Source organism: Erinaceus europaeus, chromosome 2 (assembly GCF_950295315.1).
Source record: "Erinaceus europaeus chromosome 2, mEriEur2.1, whole genome shotgun sequence".
Lineage (NCBI taxonomy): Eukaryota > Metazoa > Chordata > Mammalia > Eulipotyphla > Erinaceidae > Erinaceus > Erinaceus europaeus.
In genome coordinates, this window is record NC_080163.1 from 115572391 (window position 1) to 115599798 (window position 27408).

Genomic DNA, 27408 nt, shown 5'->3' on the forward strand with positions numbered 1-27408 from the left:
AGCGCCACAGAGTTTTCAGCATACAAGTCTTTCACTTCTTTGGTCAACTTTATTGATTTTTGCTGAAACAGTAAATGGGAGTGATTTCTGAATGTCTTCTTCTTCAGATTTGGTGTTTGCATAAAGAAATGTCACTGATTTTTGTACATTGATTTTGTAGCCTGATACCTTGCTATATTACCTAATAACTTCCAGTAGTTTTCTGCTGGATTCTTTAGGTTATTCTATGTATACTATCATATGATCTGCAAATAGTGAGAGCTTGACTTCTTCCCTTTCAATCTGTATTCCTTTGATTCCTTTCTCTTGCCTTATTGCTATGGCAATAACTTCCAATACTATGTTGAAGAGTAACGGTGACAGTGGACAGACCTGTCTAGTCCCTGATCTGAGGGGGAATGCTTTCAGCTTCTGTCCATTGAGTATGATGTTGGCTGTAGGTTTGCTATATGTAGACTCCACTATCTTGAGGAATTTCCCATCCATTCCCATTTTTTGTAGAGTTTTGAGCATGAATGGGTGTTGGATTTTGTCAAAGGCTTTCTCTGCATCTATTGAGATAATCATGTGGTTTTTGGCTTTGCTTTTATTTATGTGGTGAATGACATTGATTGACTTAAGGATGTTGAACCAACCTTGCATTCCTTGGATGAATCCCACTTGGTCGTGATGAACAATCTTTTTGATTTGTTGCTGTATCCGGATGGCCAAGATCTTGTTTAATATTTTGGCATCTATGTTCATCAGAGATATTGGTCTGTAGTTTTCTTTTTTTGTTCTGTCCCTATCAGCTTTTGGTATCAGGGTGATGTTGGCTTCATAGAAGGTGGAAGGGAGTATTCCTGTTTCTTCAATCTTATGGAAAAGCTTCAGAAGTATGGATACTAACTGTTTCCTGAAAGTTTTGTAGAATTCGTTTGTTAAGCCATCTGGTCCAGGACTTTTGTGGTTGGGAAGATTCTTAATAACGGTTTCAATTTCTTTGTCTGTGATTGGTGCATTTAGATTTTGTAGTTCTTCTTGGTTCAATTTTGGAAGGGCATATGCTTCTAGGAATTGTTCCATTTCTTCCAGATTCTCTAGGTTGGTGGCGTATAGTTCTTTATAGAAATTTCGCAGCATTCTCTGGATTTCTGTGGTGTCAGTTGTGATATCTCCTCCATCTTTTAGAATTCTATTAATTTGAGTCTTCTCTCTTTTGTGTTTGGTGAGTCTGGCTAGCGGTTTGTCAATTTTGTTTAATCTTTCAAAGAACCAACATTTGGCTTCACTGATCTTTTGTATGGTTCTTTTATTTTCGATGTGGTTTATCTCTGCTCTAACTTTAGTGATTTCTGTCCTTCTGGTTGCTTTAGGGTTCCTTTGTTCCTCTTCCTCTAAGTCCTTGAGGTGTGCAGTAAGGTCGTTCATTTGAGCTTCTTCTTGGTGTTTAATATGTCATTGTATGGCTATAAGTTTCCCTCTCAGTATTGCTTTAGCTGTGTCCCAAATATTTTGATAGGTTGTGTCTTAATTTTCATTTGTTTCCAGGAACATTTGAATTTCCTGCTTGAGTGAATCTCTGACCAAGTGGTTCTTAAGGAGTATGTTGTTTAGTTTCCAAATTCTGTGACTTTTAATAATTTTCTGTTTGTTGTTAAATGTTAGTTTTACTCCACTGTGGTCTGAGAAGATACTTGGGATGATTTCGATGTTCTTGAATTTATTGATGCTGTCTTTGTGGCCTAACATGTGGTCTATCCTTGAGTATGTGTTATGTGGATTTGAAAAAAGAGTGTATTCCATTTTTGGGGGGTGAAGGACTCTGAAAATGTCCCAAGAGGTCTAGTCTGTCAATCTGTTCATTCAATTCTCTTGTATCTTTGTTGGTTCTTGTTGTTCTCGCCGGGCTGGCTTCACGGGCGGGTAACAGATGACCCGGAACTCATGGCTGGGTTGTACGCAGTATCTCTTTATTCATGCAGGATGCAGTGTAATCTATACCAATCTAAGCTAAACTAAATACTACAAACAATCTTGTCCTTATAAATATACTAGCCCAGTAGGGTGGGAACAGGATGCGATGCAGAGAGGGTGGAGAGAAAAGTGACTGGTGAAAATCAGGGTGTGACAAGGAGAGGGGGTGGAGCTGGCAAGAATTCTACCACTGAACCACCAATGCCCTGGAGGGAGGGTGGTGCATGTTAACAGAGGTTATGTAAATAGAATACATTGTTATGTAACTAAAATGCAGGGGGATTAAACCAAATGAAACAGAAGGGGTTTTTAAAAGCAGAATTAGAACCATACTAATGGCCATAGTATCAGGATTGTGGGGTGAACAGAAACCTATTCTACAGGCATTTTCAAAAGAACTGGCATAAGACATGGAAAACAAAATAGGTGAGCCGCAATAACCAGTGTGATGCCAAGGGGAACGTTTCTTGCCTCAAAGGGCAAGGCCTAGAAGGTAGGGCATTTCCTGCCTCTGGGAGCACTTCATGCCTCTGGGGGGCATCTCTTGCCTCAAAGGGCGTTTCCTGCCTCTGTGGGCATAACCTAATGAGGGGAAGTTTTCTGTCTCTGGGAACAGAAGCTGCAGGCAAGGGGACATGTTCTATAAAGTCTCAAGGCAATTGGCTGAAGTTAGTCTTTGAGAAACACAGCAGCGTGTACCAGTAAGTCTGATGGAGGTGTCAGTCCAAAGTAGCTGACCACAGAAGAAAATGCCAAGGGATAAAATGCTGCATGTCTGTCTTGATGGGGAATGTCGGCCACCAGAATTGTGCTTTTCTGTAGAGAGTGATCTTTGGAGTCTGTGAATCTGTTTCTTCAGGTCGTGCCAGGTCACATCATTGGTTTCCGGGGGTGTGTTGTAGTCATTCCATCCTGTGGGCGATGTCAGAGAACAGGATCCAAATAGATTTCCAGGAATTCCATTTGAGTAGATGCTTTTTCATGTGAAGACTTGACAGCATGTAGTATCAGGAGTCCCCGGAGGGCATCCTAGTCCAAAAAGCTCTTCAAAATTCCATTTAGGGTGCTTCTGACTGTTCCTGTTGTATTGCTTCAGGCATCTACTTTTAAAAGTGTCTTCCCATTGAATAAAGAATCCAATCAGGAGAGTAGAACTAACCACGTGTCTCCATTCTTGGGGACTGCCAGGGTACTGGAGAACGTTCTTCAAATTAGAGTAGTCCTTCTCCATGGGAAACATGCGAGAAGAAGTCCAGAAAGTCCCAGTGGAAATCCCCATGCATATCCCAAGGTCTACGGTCACGGTCATAAAGAACAAAATTGTGGCCTGGAGCAAAATGTAGTCCTTTACCTCAGGAAACATGGGCGAGGGAATCCAGAAAGTCCAAGGAGAAATCTCAGTGCATCTCCGAAGCTCTATGATTAGGGTCACAAGAAACCAAAGTTCCCGGTCAGGGAAACAAAGTGTGGCCCAGAGCAAAATGTTCCAGAGACAGAGTAACTGTCTCATGGTGAAACAGTAGAGGCTTTGGCAATCCTCTTCATCAGTATAAGAGAAGACCATAGTGCATAGGTAGGTAAAGTCTTCACTTATCTGGGAGTTGCGCAGGTCCGGTCCCACGTTGTAGGCGCCATATGTTGTTTTTGCCTGGCTGGCTTCACGGGCGGGTAACAGATGACCCGGGACTCATGGCTGGGTTGTATGCAGTATCTCTTTATTGATGCAGGATGCAGCGCAATCTATACCAAGCTAAGCTAAACTAAAAACTACAGACAATCTTGTCCTTATAAATATACTAGCCCAGTAGGGTGGGAACAGGATGCAATGCAGAGAGGTTGGGGAGAAAAGTGACTGGTGAAAATCAGGGTGTGACAACGAGAGGGGGCAGAGCAGGCAAGAATTCTACCACTGAACCACCAATGCCCTGGAGGGAGGGTGGTGCTTGTTAACAGAGGTTATGTAAATAGAATACAGTGTTATGTAAATAGAATGCAGGGGGGATTAAATAAAATGAAACAGAAGGGGTTTTTAAAAGCAGAAGTAGAAGCATACCAACAGGTTCTCTGCTTTTTTGATCTGTCTAAGTGTGAGAGTGGGGTATTGAAGTCTCCCACTATTATTGTATTACTATTGATGTATTTTTGAAATTCTTTCAGTAAGTGCTTGACATATTTAGATGGTCCCTCATTGGGTGCATAGATGTTAATAATTGTTAAGTCTTCTTGGCTGATTGATCCTCAAATCATTATGTAATGTCCTTGCCTATCTTTTATTACTTTATTAAATTTAAAATCTATCGTGTCTGAGATGAGAATGGCTGTTCCTGCCCTTCTTTGTGGTCCGTTAGCCTGTGTGATAGTTTTCCATCCTTTCACTTTAAGTCTGTGTTTATCTTGTTGTGACAGGTGGGATTCTTGCAAGCAGCATATGGTTGGGTTATGTTTTCTGATCTATCCCCCCACTCTGTGCCTTTTGATGGGTGAGTTTAAGCCATTGACATTTATTGATATTATGGATTTAATGTATTGTAGTGCCATTGTTCAAAAAAAATTTTTGTTTGTTCTTATATACTGCAAGTATTATAGTGATGTTCTTTTTTATAAGAGGTCTTTTAGAACCTCTTTCAGGGCAGGTTTGGTAATGGTTGCCTCCTTTAACTGTTGTTTGTCTAAGAAGGTTTTGATCCCTCCATCTAGTTTGAATGAAAGTCTAGCAGGATATATTATCCTTGGTTGAAACCCTTTTTCGTTCAGGGCTTGATAGATATCTTGCCATTCTCTTCTGGCTTTTAGAGTTTGAGTAGAGAAGTCTTCAAATACTCTTATGGGTTTTCCCGTGTATGTGACTTTTTGTTTCTCTCTTGCAGCCTTTAGGATCCTTTCTTTATCCTTACTTCTTCTCATTGTGACTATGATGTGTCTTGGTGTCTTCAGGTCTGGGTTGATTCTGTTTGGTACTCTCTGGGCCTCTTGAATCTTGATGTCCTTTCTGTTATTCAGGTCTGAGAAGTTTTCTTCTATTATTTCCTCTAGAATGTTTGCTTCCCCTTCCTCTCTTTCTTCCTCTGGCAGGCCAATTATACGAATGTTACTTCTTTTGAGATCATACCATATGTCTCTGTTGTTGTTTTCAGTGTCTATCAATCTCTTTTTAAGCTCTTTCATCTCTTTCTTCGTTTTCTCTAACTCATCCTCTGTCTGACTAATTCTGTTTTCTGCTTCTGTTAGTCTGCTTTCCCTTGCCTCAGCTTCTTTCTTCATTACAGCTATTTCAGCTTTCAGTTCTCTAATTGCCTCAAGATAATCAGTATTTTCCTTGGGGGTCTCAACTGTTGTTTCCCTAATACTGCCATTCCTTTCCACCAATGTTGTTTTCATTTCGTTTCCAGAAGATGTGGTCAGAGCTCAAGCCACTAGCAGCTTCTCAGTCCGCCATCTTCCCGGAAACCCAGGACCTTTCAGTCATTTCGCATTTTGGGTTTTTTAATGAACACTTGTAAATCATTTAGAAGAGTAACTGAAATTTATGGGTTGCCCACAACATATGAAATTCCTGGTTTTTTTGCTTATTTAATTGATTTTGAAAGTAAAATAGCATCAACACAGAGCTGTTTTCCCTCCAGCTTCAAATTAAAATATCTATGAAACCATATTTACCTTGTAAAACTGTTTAGAGCTTTTTTGAAAACTAATCTTTTACAAGGACATTTTCCTCAATAGAAGGAACTATTTTTTAAACTACTTTTACTGTTGCTGGTAAGCACATGACTACAGGTTTCCTATATTAATTTTTTTTTTTTGAACAGAGAGGGGGAGAGGGAGAGGAAGGAGAGGAGGGAGAGGGAGAGGGAGAGACTACAGTATCTTTTGAAGCACCCATCAATGCACTGGGGACTGAGCTTGAACCTGGGTTCTACACATACCATAACAGCACACTGTCCAAGTGAGCTTTTTTTCTGGCCCAACTTTCATATATTGGCTACCATTACCTTTGATGTATCTTTTCAGAATTAAGTGTTATACAGTTTTCTGCAAATATTCTAACATGGATGGATATACTGGTTAATATACAAAACAAACTGAATCATTATCTCTGCAATAAAATAACACTTTCAATTCTGATTCTTGCCTCCCATGTCCTTTCTTACTAATGTCCACCTCAAGGTGTCATAATGATAGACCTGTAGATCCCTTCAAGGCATTCTAAAGTCCTGGAACATAATACTACTTGGAAGTTTTCACTCTTGACTGAGCCCTTCATTTTGGTTTCTGTGACAGAATCTCTCACCCACATCTACCAATTTTGCTTTCTTGTCACATGGTAGATCTTATGGTATTTTTTTTTAACTATTAAAACATATCACCTGCTCCCATTATGCCTTCAATACAGATTATAGACAGTGTCCTGTGTATGTTACATGTCATACTGCTGCTGTCCTGAATTAGTCTCTTAGATAAGACAAACTACTATATTCTCTTTGATTGCTTATGTAAAAAGTTTGATTCAAACTTCCTTTTTGGGCTTTTAGTTCCCATTAATCAAGAGGTTTATAATAGTATGTTTAGTATTAACCTGTAAATGAGGAAATAATTATCCTTAATTTTAAAGGATAATTTCACATTATATGAGCCTCTTTGATTTCAGATTCATTTTTATATGAATTCAACATGTATTTACTGTTATATTTCCTTAGACAAAGTATTTTTAACTATACATTAAGTTCCATTTTTTCATATTTTAATAGTGATTTAATATTGGCTTACAAAATTACAAAATAATAGGGGTATAGTCTCACAAGGTTCCCACCACCAGAATTCTGTGTACCTACTCCCTTCACTCAAAACTGCAATGGTTCTTCCAAGGTCATAAATATAGGTTAACTACTATTTCTATAACTGCTATATATATCTGTCTTTATATATATATATATATCCATTTTTTTTCTATTTTTTCCTGCCTTCTCTTTCTACCTATACCTATTACTACTTCCAAATGCCTTTCCTTTTCTTCCTTTTCTCTCTCTAGGTCCTGATGGAATTGGGTTTCAGAGCCCTCTACTCATCTTCCCCTAATATTTCTCTACCTCTCTGGGAATATAGACCAAAATTCTTTTAGGGGTGGAAATTCTGTAATTGCTTCTTTGCTGTCCATGAGCGTTGGCAGACTGACCCATACCCTCAGCCCATTTCTATCTTTCCCTAGTGGGGTAGGGACTCTGAGGAGGTGAGGTTCTGGGGCACTTGATGAAGTCAGCTGCCTAGGGAATTCAGAATGGAATCATAGAAGCATCTGCAAGTTGATGTCTTAAAGGCAGTTAAGATAAGAAGCAGGACAAAATGTTAAATACACAGGAACCAGAAAGTAGGATTTTGTTGTTGTTGTTGTTATTATTATTGATGTCATTGTTGTTGGATAGGACAGAGAGAAATGGAGAGAGGAGGGGAAGACAGAGAGGGGGAGAGAAAGACAGACACCTGCAGACCTGCTTCACGGCCTGTGAAGTGACTCCCCTGCAGGTGGGGATCCGGGGGCTCGAACCGGGATCCTTCCTCTGGTCCTTGTGCTTAGCGCCACCTGCGCTCAACCCGCTGCGCTACCGCCCGACTCCCAGAAAGTAGGATTTTAATGGGAGACATTTATCGATATGTCTTGGTGATATCTATAGCCAATGCTCCACTACTGCCATATCCATGGGGGTCCTACGGCTGAGTTCTTAATGAAATATGTAACAAAAATTCAAAAATTGGGAGTCGGGTGGCAGCACAGCGGGTTAAGCGCACGTGGCGCAAAGTACAAGGACTGGCATAAGGATCCTGGTTCGAGCCCCTGGCTCCCCACCTGCAAGGGAGTGGAATCATAGAAGCATCTGCAAGTTGGTGTCTTAAAGGCAGTTAAGATAAGAAGCAGAACAAAATATTAAATACACAGGAACCAGAATGTTAAATTCACAGGTGGTGAAGCAGGTCTGCAGGTGTCTATCTTTCTCTCCCCCTCTCTGTCTTCCCCTCCTCTCTCCATTTCTCTCTGACCTATCCAACAACAACGACATCAATAACAGCAACAATAATAACTACAATAAAAAACAACAACAGTAACAAAAGAGAAAATAAATAAATAAATAATTAAATAAATTTCAAAAATTGAAGATATTAGAGGCTCTAGGTCTTCCAACTATTTGCATATAGTGTGTGTGTCTGTGTATGTGTGTGTGTGTGTGTGTGTGTGTGTGTGTGTGTGTGTTTCTGTGGGGGGAAGTCCACACAGTTCCCTGAGCAAATTATTATATATGAGTGACAGTGCCTGGATAAAAATGACCATATGCACATGTATGCACTCATATAACTTTCCTTCTAAGGCTGTGTTTATCCAATAGTCTCTGTGAAGTTGTCACCTAGTCAGTTCAGAGTCTGTTTGACTGCAGCACACATTTGAATTAATTCTATATAATGTACCTCCCTGAGTAAAATTCACAGCACAGAGGGAGGGACCACATGCAGATTTAATACTAACCAGGCTACATGAGCATGAAATGAAAGATAAATACATGAATCAGCAAGTAATGGGCATTGCACAATCTAATTCAGAGAAATTAGCAGTTGTTTTTAAAACTCTTAGTTTTTAAAACTCTTCTCCAATTATTAACCTTGTACTTTTAGCTAAACAGCCAAAATCTTTGCCCTGCACACTCCAAGAGAGCAAAAGCTGCCTTTTTCATTTCTCAGTGCCATATCTTTAATAAACTCATAACTATTTGCTGCTTTGCTTTGCCTAGCTTTGATTTGATTTAAATTTCCCCTATGAAATGTTTTATTTCCAAGAACTCAAACAAAATGTCATGGGTATTTCAGAGGCAGGTAGACAAATACCTTTCAAGTCTCCTTTTTACAGTTAGAAGGCTGTGATCTTATCTAAATTATCTAGTATTACCTAAACCCTCCTGCCAAGTGCAAATCTCCACATCTCCAATAAACAGAGAAAATTCTTGAGGAAATTGTTCCAGGGAAAACCCCCAGGGCTAGCTGATTGAATTACTTTCTTTTAGATTGATCTGTGTCTAAGAATGTCACCTAAGAGATTAAGTTGGCTTTATGTGAAAAGCCCCAGCATGTGGGCACTGGGTTGTTCCTGCTGTTGCCCATGGAAATGGGTGGTAATAGGTGAGATGCTTTATTATAACTAAACAGTCCAGCTTGGTGTCAGGGTTAGTGAGCTATAACATGTACTTCGGTATTTGGGAGTTTGATGACAGTGGTTTGGGGATGTTCATTACAATACAATCCAGTATTATGAAGATCAACTTAATGGAAGGACGCTGGCTTCAGGATGTAATTTTGAGCCATTTAGGTTGTGAGATCATGAGTCAGCACTGTTTATAATGTGTGCTTAAAAGGAGATCATTAAGGACCAGGCAGCCTCTCAACTGTTTGCAGTGCTTCCAAAATTCTATTCTGCCAAACAACTGTTATTTCAGTCTCCTCATTTGTAGAACACAAACTAATGACTCAGCCTCATCTGGGGAATTTGTGAGTCAGAAAGGACTCCACAGTACTGATTCCATTACTCCGGGTATACTGAGACAAGTAGATAAAGGATGCTATGCACTTTGCACTTTTGATATGTGCATATAATTTTCATCCTGATGGCAGACCAGCCCTAATTATTTAAATACTGAGTGTCAATGCAAATTGATTTCAAGTGACATAAAGAACATTTTTTACAAGAGGAAAAAGAAGTGTGAATATCTATCAGGCACATGTTTGCAACTGAAAATAGGTTCACATTCTTTTGATAAATATATTAAGACATCTAAGTTTTTGGGGTTGGCAAAATACTTCACCTGGGATAATGTGCTTCTTTACCAGGTCTGTGACCCTGGTACTCACTGCATAGGACATTTCAGCAGTATGAGAGCACTCAACCTGACGCTGTTGACTGGCTATGGAAGAAGGGCAAAGGCTAGAAGAAGAAGAGCACTTTCCTTCTCTCCTTCCATTCCACCACTCACATCTCCTCCCTCTTTTACCCACCCCTTTACTTTTCTTCTCTTTCCTCTTCCTCTTCTTATTGCTTCCCAGGGTTAACATATCGTGTGCCTGTACTACAGAGCATATTTCTCTACTACTAGAAAATTCTTTTTTTTTTCTTTAATAGAAAATAAAATACAGGAAAGGAAAGACAGAGGAGAGAGAGATAGAGGAGAGACACAACAACACAGGTCAGTTATTTATGAAGACTCACCCAGGCAGGTGCTCCCATGTTGTGGCCTGTGGTTTGTACCCATAAATGGTAATGTGCAAGCTCTACCAGGTGAGCTATCACCAGGCCCCTCTCTCTTTCTGAAAAAATTCAGTCTTAGCTGTGAAACCCTGGTGATAAGAAGAAAGAAAAGATCTCTAAATTTTCAAATATTTAAAGTTTTAGAATGTATGAACTTTAAAGCATTCAAAACATCTTGGTCAGCTATTTTCCTCATTCTGTGTGAAGTATATCTCAACATCAGGCTTCTTAAGATTTCTGGACATTCATTTTTGTTCTGATATGAGCATGGAGACTTAACTCAGCAGAGCTTTCAAAAAAAATTTAGCCTGAGTCTACAGTCTGCATATTTATGTATTAGGCAATCTCATTATGTCTATTTTCCATATTCCCAGAGTCATCCCATGATTTACCTAAAATATTAACCCCATAATAACCCTTATTTTATTCAGACACCAAGTACTTACTCACCAATATAATTGCTGTGGGATGTTTGAACATAATTCATTGCTCATTTGCATGGCTCATTTAGTAAGATAATTTTAAATCAGTATGGAATAAAATCATAACTAATATGAAAAGACTATTTTGAGACATATAGCATTCTTTCAGAAAAGAAAATACATGGCAATTTAAACAACCTCTCCCTCTGCTCATAATTGGTATCTATCCATTAGAAGGTATCTGAAGCCCCTTCTCTACCAGGGGCCATTACAATTTATAGCACTAATGCTATTCTTAAGTAATGAGTACATTTAAAAATCAATAGCAAATCTGAAGTCTAGTTTCTTAAAAGCCCAAGTAGACAGAATGAAAGTGTTGGCTTTCCTTACATATTGGGAAGTTCATTATCAGTATTATTTCATGTACCCTCTTCAAAATTAAAAAAAAAAAGATACTTTCTCTGAAAACTATATTTACAGATGTTTCCAACATATGCCCCATTTGGATGTGACTAGGAATTGTAATTTGTTATAAGAGCATTCTGAACATTTTGTCATCCTTGCCCTCTCTGGTAGATGACCATAAAAAAGTGTCTTGTAACCAAAATACAAGTCAAGGAACCTCTTCTGGATTGTGAGCTCCAGCCCCTCCCCCCATTTTTCTTTATTTCTTTTTAAATTTTTTAATAAAAAATAAGAATACATGTGTAAAAATACAAATACATGTGTCTAGCCATGTATTTGACCATATGTAGTGAGGGTGTAGTGGGGAAATATGTTTAGACTATAGGATAATCACAAGCAACTAGACTGAGCCTGATTTTTAAAGATCCTGTTCAAAGAGGAGGGTCTGCCTTAGATGAATCTGGGATAGCCTGAGATGTGACAAAGCTGCTTTCCAGATGTAACCCAGACTAGGTGAAAGCAATGGAAATGACATGCTGAAAAATGATGGCTAAAATACTAGTTCATTTGAGCAATGTCCTATTTATTTATTCAGTTTTCCCAATGCCCTCTTAGCTGCACACACACAGCACAAAGTCAGCTATGATGGAGAAATAAAAATGCAAAGCAGTAAGAGAGCACCTTCTATAGAGGTTCTTATCTTGCAGCTAGCCCTGTTATAAAACCCATTAACTCATATTGTGGGAAATACATCGATGTTAAGTTGTGATTGAAGTTATCAGCAAGAATTTATAGAAAAGGTGGCATTTGAGCTGAATCTTGATGGATACAGAAACAGAAAAGCATAAGGTTGGTGGGTCAGATGAGGCGAGGTGATGAAAGGTGTCTGATGGCATTCTTAGAAGGGTAAATGTAATCTCAAGGCCTAAAAGGAGATAGACAGTGAACATTTTTAGACAAGCAATGGCATGACTTTATGTGTACTTTAGCAAAATAGTCACAGCATTAGAGTTAAAGACAGTTTGGATAGTGGAGCAACTACACAGTAAAACCCTTCAGAGAAAATAGGCATGGACTGAAATTGATGTAAAAGCTTTTTTTTTAGTTGTATAACATATGGCCATTTACTTAACCACACACACAATGTGTGTGTGTGTGTGTGTGTGTGTGTGTGTGTGTGTGTGTGTGTGTGAAAGAGAGAGAGAGAAAGCAGAATCATAATTATCACTATATGAGCCAAATGCCATGATTAAATCTTGACAGATGTTATACAATTGTTGACATTTATAAAATACTTATTCTGGGAAAGGTTCAGGCAGTGGGGGAGGATCAGGCCATATCTGGGTAGATATAATGGGAGAGACAGAGAGAAGGAGAGATACTTATTATCAAAATATACCCCAGAGCCTCAGGGCCTGTGGACTTTAACCTGGGTGCCATACAGTGCCAAGTAGGTGATTTTCCAGATGAACTAGCCATTTTACTGGTTTCCTTTGATCATTTTAACACATATAACTTTGATCAGTGCATAAAGATATCTCAGCTCCTTACATTCTTGCCCAGGCTCCTTTTCTTTTTACTATATAGTAACATTTTTTGGACCACAAAATAATAAACTGTTTTCATTATCATTGCCTGTGATATTGTGTTTTTATTAATGATTTAATATTGATTGACAAAAATATGAGAAAACAGGGATATAATTCCACACCGTTCTCACCACATAAGTTCTTTGTCACCATTACCTCCATTAGAAACTGCAGTAGTTCTCTCAGAGTCTCAGATGCCATTACATATTTTAGCTAATGTCCTATGACAGCATTTCTACTATGTCAAGACATTTTATAGTCAGAGCCACTTTAGAAGGAGTCCTGAACGTGTGCATTTATTCCCTTAGGATCAATTCCTTGACATAAATTCATAGGTCAAAGGGGGATACTTTACTCCAATGGTGCATGCATGTGTGCATGTGTGTGTGTTTGGAATATATATTATATGAAATATATATTTAATTTGATGTGACAGAGAGAAATGGAGAGTTGTAGAGAGAGAAAGAGAAACACCTGCATCATTGTTTTCTAGCACATGGGATGTCAAAAGTTGAATACCAGACCTCATGTCGCATGTTTAGTGCTTTATCCACTGAACCACCTCCCAACTCCTCCTTGCTTTCTTTCTAATATCCAAAAGGTAGCTTTATCTGTCTCATCCAGGAGATTACAAGCTATCTGTGCCATGCAGTGAAATTTTCAGTTTTACTCCCCTCTATTCCAAGTTCTTACAAAATATCTGTCCACATTATTTGTTCTTTTTGATACATAGGAAAAACTGAAAGACATTAAGATCTTCCGAACTCTCAAAACAATCTCAGAGGAACAATGACAGGGACATTGTTTTATGTGTTTTCACATGTTGTTTTGAACTAATTATCCCCCAGTCCGTCTGATCTCTACTCTATGAAATTTACTGCTTTTCTATCACCATGGCACTGACCTTTCGTAGCCCTCATCAAACTGGTAATTACTTCTTTTTCTCTTCTCTTTGTCTTTACATACTGAACAAACCATCTAAGAAAAGAAAAAGCGATCTGTTAATAGAACTTAATCTTAAGAATATATTAGGGCTAAATTAATGGCTTTTAGATTAGTTGATGAGTTTCCTTTTTTGTTAGGAGAACAGAAATGTTCCCTATAGCTGTTAGTTGTGTGTGTGTGTGTGTGTGTGTGTGTGTGTACACATGCACACGTTTTGTGTATTGTGTAGATCTTGAAAAGTTAGGTTATTGCCATCTTTTGGTCTTAAAATGTTCTACAGATTGTGAAAAAATTTTCAAAGCAATAATTACAAATATTTCAGCAATGTTAATTATGACTTAGTACATTCTGAAGTAAAGAAAATGTCTCCTGATTTCAAGATGAGCATTTTTTCCAGGTTGACATTATGTTGGGTCCCTGGTACAGTTTTGCTCTTCAAAGCCAACTCACAGACTCCCCCCTCCCCTGGGTGCTACAGGAAGAAGGATCCAGAATGTTCTCCTAACTGCACTGCTCTTACATTCACAGACAAAAGAAAAAACGTTAAAATTCCAATAGCATAGTCTCAGACCCTATATCAGCAGCTGGAGAGGAGAATTTCACTCTAACAGCTTTTCACAGAGGAGAGAAAGTTGTTTGTGTTTCTGGAATATGCCTCTTTGGCCTTGTCAGTTCACAAACTTCCTGACTACACAGATCTGAGAGGTTATACTTATGCTCCTTTGGAAACTGAGCACTCCCAAGAGATCAGAAACAAGTCCCTGGAATCAGGGGGAGTGAGAAAGTGGTAAGGAATAAGGTACAGCTCCACCACTCAAACTCCCCCTTCCCCAAACTAAGTAGATAGCAAGTAAGAAAAGGATTGCTGAGCACACAAGGTCAAGGTCAAACTCAGTGGAGGTTTCATTGATCAGAAAGTCTCAAATTCCAGCATTGTCTGCATTTTAGACTTCTGGAGATTCTTTGGCAACTGGCTTCTCTGTCCTCATGTGCAAGTATGTGTCTGAAACTGCTACAGCCTTGATCTGACCCAGATATGAAGAGGATAAAAATAACCAGAAGGAAACTCTATACACTGTGTAATATACACTGGCATTCAGCAATTACAACATTTATCCAATTCCAGGCTTTGAGAGTTGATGTCCTCAGTTAATGGATCTAAAGAGGAGCTTCTAGTCCCAGTGACATATATGTCTTCCATTCACAGTCATGTCATTATATATCACCATGGTTTTATGGGAGTGCCCTCAGTCGTAAATGAACTTTTCCTCTTCTCCTTGGATCTTTAGAAAGAACAATTTATGGGGAGTCGGGCAGGAGCGCAATGGGTTAAGCGCACATGGTGCAAAGTGAAAGGACCTGGGTAAGGATCCCCGGTTCGAGCCCCCAGCTCCCCACCTGCAGGGGAGTCGCTTCATAGGCGGTGAAGCAGGTCAGCAGGTATCTATCTTTCTCTCCCCCTCTCTGTCTTCCCCTCTTCTCTCCATTTCTCTCTGTCCTATCCAACAAGGACTACATCAACAACAATAAAAACAACAAGGGCAACAAAAAGGAAATAAATAAATATTAAAAAAAGAAAGAACAATTTATGGAATTCAGATGCAATAGACACAAATAGAATAAATGTGGGGTTCATAAGACCCTGAGTGGCCTCTCACCTTGGTATACTATCTTCCATACTTTACAAAAACTCCATCATTTCCTTCTGGATGGGACACCAAAAGCTCACAGTGTGTCTTTCAGGTTATTCATATGTACCCTGGTGGTATATTTGGTGCTTGACTTACATATTTTAAAAACATTTATTAACTATATTTATTTATTGAGTAGAGATAGTCAGAAATCAGGAGGGAAGGGAATAATAGAGAGGGAGAAAGAAAGAGAGGCACCTGCTTCACTACTTGTAAAGCTTTCCCCCTTCAGGTAGGGACCAAGGACTCGAACCCAGTTGTTATATATTCCCTAAATACAATTTATAATCAAGAAAGGAGCTTTTTAAATGCTGGATTGTAAGGTTAGTCTCCTTCCCCTATGTGATAAGAATAGCCACCTTTGATAAGATTCTACCATGAGGGGGATATTAAATAAGTTGGGTCACCACAACCCACTTGGTAGCTCTGGAAAGTATACCCACCTTTTCTGAAGTTCTTTTCTCCTTCAACTCCAAATATTAAAGTTCTCACCAAGTTACTCAATTTCTCTGTGCTAGCTCTAAGGACACTTCTTTTTGATGTCTGAAATATGTTCTTGCCCAGTTCTCATCATCTCTCCCTGCTTCTCTGTGAGTCCCTCATCCTGATTATTTAAACATCAGCCTACAGAAGCCTTTCATAACTCTAGGCCCCAGTCTAAAATCTCACCTCCTGAGGCAGTAGTGTCTGTGGGGATACTGTTTAATGCCTACTTCCTATGTTACAGAATCCTGGTTTTGCATGTGGTTCTGCTCCTCCCATGGTACATGAAAGGCATGGTTTGGTTGTTACCATCTGATTGCATTAGATGGACATCATTATGTCAAATTAATACACAGAGTTTGCTGAAAATAGTGATAGACTTCGTTCAGACTTTGAAATGAACTATAATCAGACCTCCAAGATTAAGAAAAAAAATTTACAATAGCTTAAAAAATATATAATGCTGTGGGCTGGGGAGGAAGCATAATGGTTATGCAAAAGACTTTCATGCCTGAGGCTCTGAGGTCCCAGGTTCAATCCCTAGCACCATGAGTCAGAGTTAGTGTTTCATGGTGTCTTTCTGCATTTCTTTCTCATTAAAACTAAATTAAAAAATAATAAAAATGTTTAAAAATATGTAATGTTGAAAAAAATCCAAGTGAAAATGACCGCTGATCCAGAAATTCAATGACATTCTAGATTTTTAATTGACAGTTTAAAAATACTGTCTTCTCTTCAGTTAATATAGAAATCCTTGTACCTCTTTCTAATCATCAGTAAATAATTCTGACACTCATCCATATCTGATGGCAGAGTGAGCCATATTAAAATATAGGAAACATACAATCAAAGCACCACTTTTTCTGTTGGCAAAGTTCAGATGCTTGACTTTGCAGATAGTTCTAGAACAGCTGACCAGGATATTAGAAAGAGCAGAGGATTAGGATATTAGAAAGAGCAGAGGATTAGGAACAGTTGTTTTCCAAGTCACTGACTTTGATCCAGGATAGGACTCTGTGTTGTATTTGGACATGCCCTTCCTAGAGAGAAGGGCACAGATCTCTCTCTCTCTCTCTCTCTCTCTCTCTCTCTCTGTGTGTGTGTGTGTGTGTGTGTGTGTGTGTGTGTGTAGGGGTGAGGCAGGGTTTCCTAGTCCGACAGAGACCATATGCCTCGGGCAAGGCCACTTTCAGTGCTGGTCTTGTTCTCCTGTCACCCACAGAAGTGGATGCCAGACCCAGAGGACGATCCCGCTGAGAAATGCTGTCAACACAGCCTCTCCTGGCTGTCTTATCCTATTACTCATCTGTCTAAGCCATTTCACAGGCTGTATGCCCAGTGATTCTCTGACATTTAGTCCTTAAGTTTGAGAGAGCAGTATTTGTCATATTTTCTCCCCAACGATTCTCTCTCCCTGACCTTTGGGTTAATTTCTGATACCTGGATTGTCCAAGTGTTGGACACATTTATGAGCTGCTAGCAGAGTCCTTCCTCTCCACCAGGTAGTCCACCCTCCTCTGCTGTGCCTGACACTGAGGACTCTTATCCCTGACCTATGGGGGTCCTGCATTAGCACTTTAGGCCCATGCAGATTCTGAAAAGATCAAAAAGAAAGATACCAGGTCTGATTCTTAGGTCATTTATACCCAGCAGGGACCAGGTCCAGCAGGGTCCATCATTGTGGGAGAAGTCAGAACTGACAGTTTCTTAATGAGCTCACCTTTCTATAGTCTTAGAACTGGTGCTAGTTTAACAGCTTGCTGTGGATTAAAACAAGCAAACAAAAACATAGTAGTCTATGGAAAGTGACAGAATATTGAGTGCAGGACTTGCATGAGTGGGCCCTGTTCCAGCCCTAGCATCACGTATGCCAGAGTGATGCTTTTATTCTCACTCATAAAAATATACAAGTAGCAGCCCAGGAGGTAGAGCAGTAGATAAAGTACTGGACTTTCAAGCATGAGGGCTAGGATATCCAGTGTGGTCTGTAAAACAGGGATGTTGGATTCCTTTTTAACCTCATTTCTGTTTAAGTCCTCTCCACTATTGAATTGGAGCAGAGGGGCAAGGAACTCCTGCACAATCAGAAGTTCTCCCTGTCATATGTGTATGTGTGTGTGTGTGGGGGGGTGTGTGGTTAGGAGGTTAGACTAGAGCACAGGGAATGCTTTTATGGGAAAGGAGGGGAGAGGGCCCAGGCAATGGTGCATCTGGTTAAATGCACACATTACAATGCACAAAGACCCAGGTTCAAGCCCCTGGTCCCCACCTGTATAGGGAAAGTTTCACCAGTCGTGAAGCAGGGCTGCAGGTGTGTCTCTGTTTCTCTCTCTTCTCAATTTCTGTCTCTATCCAATAATTAAAAAAAACAAAAAGGAAAGGAGGAGATAACATAAGAAGGGTGGAATTAACAACTTAATCTGAACAAATGCACACAGGCCTGAAAAACCTCAAGTCTGGGAACTTCTAGGACAATAGGTACCCGTACTCTCTCTGCTCTCCACCCACTTCTATCACAGTCAGGCCTTTGTGGCTGAACCAGGAAACATATGCCCGAGAAAGTCCAGAAATCCATACAACAGTGTCTCTGTGATCTAAGATTTTTCAAAATGCTTAGTGAACAACATGGGCAATTTAAGAGGTGAGCATGGGGGTTGCTTCTGGGGTGGGGACTTGGAGTTTTTCCAGATTTCCTGAGAAACTTTTCCAGTAAGGAGAAATAACTGTTAAACAGAGGTTAGGATATGGAACCAGGGCAGAAGAGGAAGTTATTCAAGTGATGTGTGTGACAGAACCCCAGAACCATGTGGGGATGTGCTTGTGCTCCTTCCTTACTTCCTCTTTGCTCTGCAAAACATAAAGGTGCTACCATGACACCAGCCTGACTTCCCTGGGAAGTTGACTGCACCAAAGAGTCCTGGAACCCCACCTGTCCACAGCCCTGCCCTACTAGGGAAAGACAGAAACAGATTGGGGAGTATGGATCGAATTGCCAAGGTCCATGTCCAGTAAAGAAGCAATTATAGAAGCCAGACCTTCCACCTTCTCCACCGAATAATGATCCTAGGTCCATGCTCTTAGAGGGGTAAAGAACAGGAAAGCTTCCAGTGAAGGGGATGGGATGTAGAACTCTTGGTGGTGGGAATTGTGTAGAATTGTACACCTCTTATCCAAGGGACTTGTCATTCATACTTAAATTTAAAGAAAAAAAAAGGTTCATGATATATGACCCTTGCCACTACCAGGCATTAGAATGTTAAAGGTCCTATAAAGCAACTTACACTTGTGAGCGGGGACCTGTGAGAACACAGGGAGCATTTCAAGACATCTGTTAAGCGCAGTTCCTACAATCTCACCTCTATGTGAGCACTTGACCAGGGACTAGGGAACAGCAGGGAAAAGTCAAACCTCCAGACTATAAAGGGTTAGAATAATTCAGAAAATAATCAAACCAATAGCCCATCAGTCTTTGAAATATCAGAACACAGGCCAGGAGGCACAGCCTCAGCTGAGATTCAGAGAGGCATCCCTGAGATCTGAGGACCACTTAGGATGACAATCAGGCAGATGGAGAGGAAGTGGCTGTGGGACATTAAAGTGGAAAAGCAGGATGTGTGAGGTCTGACAAGAACACAAGAGGGGCTTTGTAAGGCATGAAGGAACCCCATTACGTGGTACAAGAAGTAGGGGTGCACTGGGTGAGTAGGAGAGATCGGCCTGTTCACAGGAAGCTCAGGAGGCTGGGTATGCAGTCGACCAAGAATGACCAAGAGATCATTTGAGGGCTCCTAGAGAAGGGTAAAGGTGATAGTGAAGGTTCTATGAGTAAATGAAATTACCAGGAGAGAAGGGGATAACTAATGACAGATTCTGTGATGCTAATGATAAATTCTTCCTAAGTGCCTGGAGGAATAAGAGAGGCAGGGAGAGAAACTGCAGTCAGGAGAGTGAGGACTGTGGCATGAGATACTCTGACACAGGATGGGACAGTCAGGGAGAAAACATTCACTGTAATGATGATGAGAAGAATTTTCTAGTGAGCTAAGGATGATTTTTGTTGTTAGTTATATTTCCCAGAATATGTAAGCATGGGAGGAAAGGGATTTAAAACATTAGGATTAAATTTTTAGAACCATTTTTATGTAATTACTGCATATGCACATGCAAAAATTATGTACTGATATTTATCTATCTATACATATTTGTATATAGAACACATACACAAGCACTTATATAATACTGTATATACTTTCATATTTAAGAGCTACCTTTTATGTACCTTATTATTTTATTCACTGTCCAAAATAAAGTTTAACATAACAGTACTGAACCCAATATATGTGCATGTTTTCACCAGTAACTTAACAGCACCGAATTAGAATTATAATAATTTATTAGTCCTGTTTGACTAGATTATTCTATTTAATTTTGACAAAAAGGAAATAAATGGAGCTTCAGTCTCTGAGTTCTTCTTCTTCTAGCATTTGCCCTTCTTCCGTAGCCAGTCAACAGCGTCAGGTTGAGCCTGATGTAAAGTTTCGAGACCTCCTTTGAATCTGGAGAGGTGGCAGTCATTGACTATGTGGGTCATAGTCTGTCTGTAGCCACAGGGGCAGTTTGGGTTGTCTCTGGCTCCCCAGCGATGGAACATAGAGGCGCACCGGCCATGGCCTGTTCAATAGCGATTGAGGAGGGCCCAATCATAATGTACTAGGTCAAAGCCGGGTTGACGCTTGCAGGGGTCTGTGATGAGGTGTTTGTTCTTTACCTCAGCTGACTGCCAACTCTGTTTCCAAGAGTCTGGAACAGAGAAGTTCAGTGTAGGCGTAGGGGACCAGATTGGGTGACGAGACGTCAAGCGTTGGACAGGGTGGGTGAAGATATCCACGTATATTGGCAGGTCCAGTTGAGCGTGGGAAATGAACTTAGATGATGCCATATCCCGACGAATATCTGGCGGGGCGATATTACTAAGAACTGGCAGCCATGGAACTGGGGTGGAACGGATGGTTCCAGAAATTATCCTCATGGAGGAATATAATTTGGAATCGACCAAGTGGACATGGGGGCTACGGAACCATACTGGGGCACAGTATTCTGCAGTGGAATAGCATAATGCCAGAGATGATGATAGTAGTGTGGGAGCGCTCGCGCCTCATGAGGAGCTGGCCAGTCTCTGAGTTATCTTGATTAAGAGACCACTGGGGGAAAATGCAACTTCTATATAACTTTCTTCCCAGTGACAATAGCTAGTCTCCTGGGAAGAAGTTTTTTTGTTTGTTTGTTTGTTTTTTACTCCCGTTAGTCTCCCTAGGGCTAGGTAATTCACAGAATACTGATAATATTAATGTTTCCCAGTGTCAGTTATCACAGCTAAAAGGTTTACTCACTTGAAGACCTCTAGTGATTTAGATGATGACTTTTCTAAAGAAGTAAGAAATGTGCTTTAACATCAAAAAAGTGAGCAAACAAAGCTCTTTAGAAAGCATTAGCATATCCAGATGCATTTTGGAAAATGCTCTCAGTAAGTTGGCTCTAAGTTTCTCAACTTACCTCAAGAGTGTGAGTGAAGTCACAAGGGCAAGGCTGGGATGTTGGCACCAAATACCATGTACAACCCTTCTATTAATATGAGAAAAGTGAAGATTCTGAAGGGGCTATGTGAAAACAGGAGCTGTGGGCCTATTATAAATAGAACTCAAAAGCTATTTGGAGAAAATGGAACACTCTGGCCTGTTTTATTTTGATGCAAAGAAAGTTGCCTTCAGTCTAAATATCTTCTGACTCCTACATTTACCCAAAACTTGTGGAATGTTTTGAAAGATATTAATTAGCCAAAAGATTAAATTGCTTAATTTGCTTGGCAGTTATAGAAAAGCAGTGAGGACCATTGAGCTCCTCCACCTTATTGTATCTGCCTTCTGGGTTTCCTGACCAAGTCTGAGATGTTCCAAAAATGAAACAAGTACAACATTCCCACAAGAAGATCCTTCCCAGCCACTTTTCTTTTTATTTAGTTATTTATATATAAAATAAAAAAATATTGACAAGATCATAAGATGAGTACAATTCCCACCACCAGAGTTCTTCATCCCATTCCTTCCCTTGAAAGCTTGCCTATTCTTTCTCTTTCTGGGAGTATGAACCCAGGATCATTATGGGGTGCAGAAGGTCGGAGGTCTGGCTTCTGTAATTGCTTCTCTACTGAACATGGGTGTTGTCCCTACCACTTTTCTTTGAGGTGTTTCTTTTCATCACTATTCTCCTTTACTTTATATATCTAATTACCCATGAATACCTGGACTCTAACCAGGTAATTATCCCTTGTTTATAAATGACAGAAAGTTGACTGTATGTTATTAACTAATAAGCAAAGACATTTGGTAATGCCAGTGGTTATTATTATTATTATTATTTTAATTTGTATTTTATAGGAAGGACAGAGAGAATTTGGGATGGGAAGTGGAGATAGAGAAAGAATGAGAGTTACCTGCAACACTGCTTTACCACATGTGAAGATTCCCCCATGTAGATGGGTACTGGAGATTTGAACCCAGTCCTTGTGCATGGTAATGTGTACTACTCAACTGAGTGCACCAATATCCATCCTGTGATTATTAAAAACCAAAAAAAAAAAAAAAAACAACTTCTGCTTTGTATCTTATGCTCAGTCTTCATAACAATTCCCCATAAATGCTCCATAATCCCTTAATCAAATTGAATTTATTTATTAGAAATCCAACAGATTTAAGGACATATAGGTAGATCATAACTATAGATTATTTCTCAGAAATCTCAGACCACCAAGGACTGGTGTTGATAATCACAGATACTGTTCAAATGGAAGAGTCCCTCAGATGATTACTATGTATAAAATGATAGAATGGGGGACTGGGCAAGTGGTACATCTGGTTAAGCACACTTATTGTGAAGCACAAGGACCCACTAAGGATCCTGGTTCAAGCCTCTGGCTCCCCACCTGCAGGGAGGGTCACTTCATAGGCCATGAAGCAGGTATGCAGGTGTCTATCTTTCTCTCCCCTCTGTCTTCCCCTCCTCTCTCGATTTCTGTCCTATCCAACAGCAACCACAGCAATAACAAAAACAATGATAAACAACAAGGGCAACAAAAGGAAAAAAAAAAAAGCCTTCAGGAGCAGTGGATTCATAGTGCAGGCACCAAGTCCCAGCAATAACCCTGGAGGCCAAAAATAATAATAATAACGATAGAACGTTCTACTATATCACTTTAAGGGCAGAGGTGCAACAAAAAGCCCATGATTGGTACCCAGAGATACCCATCTTTGGTGTTTTACAAATGAATTGTGCAAAGAAAGACAGAATGGATATTTTGGTGGTTTCTGGAAATTTTGTGAGTGAAGCCTCAACAAAATGGCACTGGGAAAGAGGGAAAGGGGTCTTCATTCATATTAAAAGCAGAATAAGGAAAAGTTTCTTGGAATCTACCAGATCAGACCTTGCCAGTGAGAATTAAACAAATCCAGTCAAATAGGCAGATCTGAGTCGTGTCTATCCTTTTATGGAAGATTATTCTAAGCAGTGACATAAACACAGTCCACGTAAGGGATTGGTTACAGTCAGGGTTTAGGTTTAAACTTTAAATGGATATAGCACATCTTTAAGCCTAAACATTGAACATCCTGACATGGGAAAAAAATGGACTACACATTTATTTTTCTACTTTTCTTCCATGTAGCAGATTAAGTAGGGATGTTTTGTTTACAAAGCCTGCCACACACTAAGTAAACTCTGCAGGTCCAGCCTGTTCACAAAGCAGGTCACTGAGAATCCTGTGAAATTCAGCTACAAGCCAGTTGCTCACCATATTGCTGTTCACGTCTACACTGATAGGCACCCTTGGGAAAAATGCTGGGAACTGAGATATAAAGACTTATCCATGGCATGACTCTATGAATATACTATTGAACGTGTACTTTTAGAATGTTTACAAGGTGAATTTTTATCATCACCTCTATGTCTTGTTATAACTATTATTGGGTACAATGTACAGGCTGCAAACCAGGGTACCAAACAGAGAACTCATCTATCCGGCTTTACAGAGCCTTTATGTACAGATGGTGTTACACATAATAATGACACACCACTGACTAAGATTGAAGTATCACTGTAGCTCTCACAAGCACTATTACTCTTGGAGAAGATAGACTTAAAAAAAAATAATATTTATTTATTCCATTTTGTTGCCCTTGTTATTTTATTGTTGTAGTTATTATTGTTGTTATTGATGTCATCGTTGTTGGATAGGACAGAGAGAAATTGAGAGAGGAGGGGAAGACAGAGAGGAGGAGAGATAGATAGACACCTGCAGACCTGCTTTACTGCCTGTGAAGCGACACCCTTGCAGGTTGGGAGCCTGGAGCTCGAACCGGTATACTTGCACCATGTGCACGTAACCCGCTGCGCTACCGCCCGACTCCCCGCCCCCCCTTTTTTTAGTGGTACAAAGTAAGTTACTCATTTCTGAAAACCCAACTACACATTTTGGTCAGAAATTTTTCAAGAGCTTAAACAGTTTGTGACTTACTTTTGCTGTCTTAAATATTTATTTCTTAATTTATTTGTGAGTGAGAGCAGAATATAACCTAGTTCTGGCATATAAGGTGTTAAGAATTAAACTCAGGGTCTTATTTATTTTCAAGTCCTGAGCTCTGGCATCTAGCCCTCTTCCCAGCACTAATAGTATCTTCTCTGTAAAATATGTGCTTGAGGGAGTCGGGCGGTAGCGCAGCGGGTTAAGCGCAGGTGGCCCGAAGCGTAAGGACCAGTATAAGTATCCCGGTTCAAGCCCCCGGCTCCCCACCTGCAGGGGCATCACTTCACAAGTGGTGAAGCAGGTCTGCAGGTGTCTGTCTTTCTCTCCACTTCTCTGTCTTCCCCTCCTCTCTCCATTTCTCTCTGTCCTATCCAACAATGACGACATCAATAATAATAATTACAACAATAAAAAAACAAGGGCAACAAAAGGGAATAAATATTAAAAAATAAAAATAGTAATATATATATATATATGTGCTTGAATTTAATTGTCTACTTTATTCAAAGATCATTTATCCCAAGCCCCATACTCATCTCATAAAGATTGCTGGCTTCTCCTCACTAGGAAAGTCCTGCTGTGAATTCTGCAAGTGGGACTCTGAGAACAGGGCATGTCATCAAGCATGAAAAAGCCTAATGGGGTCAACTTCAGGTGAAAGAGTAAAAGGCAGAGTTTTCCCATTTATCTCCTTATTTTTAATCTGTTGTTATGACTGAGGTCCTGATGAAAAGAAATGACATTAAAAATAATCTTCTCATTTACTCAACCTTTATAAAGAAGAATCTAATATCAAATAGTTGTGAAAGTCTTCAATTTATCATGGATATATAGTACATTTGTATTTGGGAAAAGATCAAATGGTTCAAGTCTTTTTTAAAGTTTAAATGCAGTTAATACATGAGTTATGTTTTCAGATCCCTCTAAATAAACTGTCAGTAGGTCTACACTGGGGTGGTGGTGGGGGTCATTGCAAGTGTGTGGGTAGACTCTCCCATAAACAGTTTACCTGCTCCTAAGTCATTTTTTTAAGAAAGAGGGGGGCAGAAAAAGGGAGAGGCACCCTAGCAATAGAGTTACCCTAGTACCATGACACTCCCAGGTGGTGCTAGTATTTGATCTTGGACTGTATACATGGCAAGGTAGTTAGTTACCTTATGGGTTGACTTTTTTTTCTTTGTATATAACTCCATTTTGCTTGTTTGTTTGTTTGTTTTTCACCAGGGCTATCCCTGGGGCTTGGTGCTTGAATGACTCCACCATTCCTGGAGGCGTGGTTTTCTCCTTTTTCTTTGCTTTTGGTAGAGTAGAGAAAGAGAGAGAGAGAGAGAGAGAGAGAGAGAGAGAGAGAGGGAGAAAGGGAAAGGGAGAGGGAGAGAGAGAGAGAGAGAGAGAGAGAGAGAGAAAGAGGGGAGAGAGAAAGAAAGAGAGAGAGAGAGATATGTGCAGCACTGTTTTACTACTTTCAAAATTTCTCCACTTAGGGTGGGGACAGGGGGTTGAACCCAGGCCCCTGTGCATAGTAATATGTGAGCTCTACTGGGTGAACCACCCACCAACTGGCCCCTAATTCAGCTGTAAAAGTGAGTTGGTATAGGTCATTTTCTCTGCTAGTTTACAGGGAAAATTTTCTCTTCTTTCTCTTTTCCAGGCTCACAGGCATGAACCTCCCCTCTCCTGTGATCAGCAATAAGAACTGGTTACGACTTCATTTCACATCCGACAGCAACCATAGGCGAAAAGGATTTAGTGCTCAGTTTCAAGGTAAGAATACTCCATCTTACAAGAAAAAATGGTAGACAGTATTTTAATCCCTTCCAACTTTTTCCTGAAATTTTCAGGTTCTCCTCCTAAAGATGGAATAAGAGTCAAGCATGAAAATAAATTCCTGCTCTTATAAGAACAGGTACATTTGGAAATTCACAAAAAATTAACTTCTCTGCTCTCAGTTTAGCAGAAAAGCTTCATTACTACCGAATCAAGTAAAATCTGACCACAGACTTAACACCTGTGTTGAGGATAATAAGTTTGATTTTTCGATTAAAGTTCTAAATAACTTTTATCCCCCTCTTCTCTCTCTCTCTCTCTCCCCTCTCTCTCCTCTCTCTCCCTCTCCCCCATCTCTCACTCCTCTCTCTTCTCTCTCTCCCTCTCCTCTCTCTCTCTCCTTCTCTCTCTCTCTCTCCTTCTCTCTCTCCCTCTCCCCTCTCTCTCTCACTCCTCTCTCTCTCTTCTCTCTCTCCCTCTCCTCTCTCTCTCTCTCTCTTTCTCTCTCCTCTGTGTGTGTGTGTATGTGTATTTATTGGACTTTAACCTCACATGCAAGGTTCTACTGTTATTAGTAGACTCTTTTTCTTTTCAATTTAAGATAGAGAAAGAAGACATATGCTATTGCAGCAGTCATTCATGATGCTCCCATGCAGTGGAAGGAGCTCAAATCCAGGTCTTTCTACCTAAAATGTGCTATCTACTAGGCATGCTATCTCCTGGCCTTTCATAACTTCTGATTTTCCTTTTTTATATTTTGTTATTATCTTTATTTGCTTATTGAATACAGACAGTCAAAATTGAGAGGATAGGGGAGATAGGGAGAGAGACAGAGAGACACCTGCAGCACTGCTTCACCACTTGTGAAGCTTTCCCCATGCATGTGGGGGCCAGGGGCTTGAACCCAGGTCCTTACCCTCCCCTCCCCTCTCCCTCCCCACCTCTCTCCTCCCCTTCCTTCCCTTTCCTTTTTTTGCCAAAGCACTGCTCAACTCTGGCTTATGGTGGTCCTGGATTGAACCTGGGACCCAGGAGCCTCAGGCATGAGAGTTTGTTTGCATAACTTTTATGATATCTCCCCTACTCTCTTGTTTCTTAAGTTTCTTCCACCTTTTAGTGAGATCATTCCATATTGATCCTTCTCTTTCTGGCTTATCTAACTCAACATCATACCTTTAAATTTCCCCCAAAAGAAGAGATCCAAAGGGACAATAGACATATGAAAATGCTCCAAATCACTGATGATCATAGAAATTCAAATAAAAACAACAATGCGATGCCACTTTATACCTGTGAA

The 27408-nt window shown here is 40.0% G+C and overlaps 1 protein-coding gene across 1 annotated transcript in view; it reads left to right on the forward strand.

Moving 5' to 3' along the window:
• CSMD1 (CUB and Sushi multiple domains 1) overlaps positions 1-27408 on the forward strand; it is a 1841590-nt gene that overhangs the window by 1281593 nt on the left and 532589 nt on the right. Inside the window, exon 6 of the mRNA XM_060184943.1 lies at positions 25996-26108. Coding sequence (XP_060040926.1) covers positions 25996-26108 — 113 coding nt within the window. The remainder of the gene's footprint in view (positions 1-25995; positions 26109-27408) is intronic.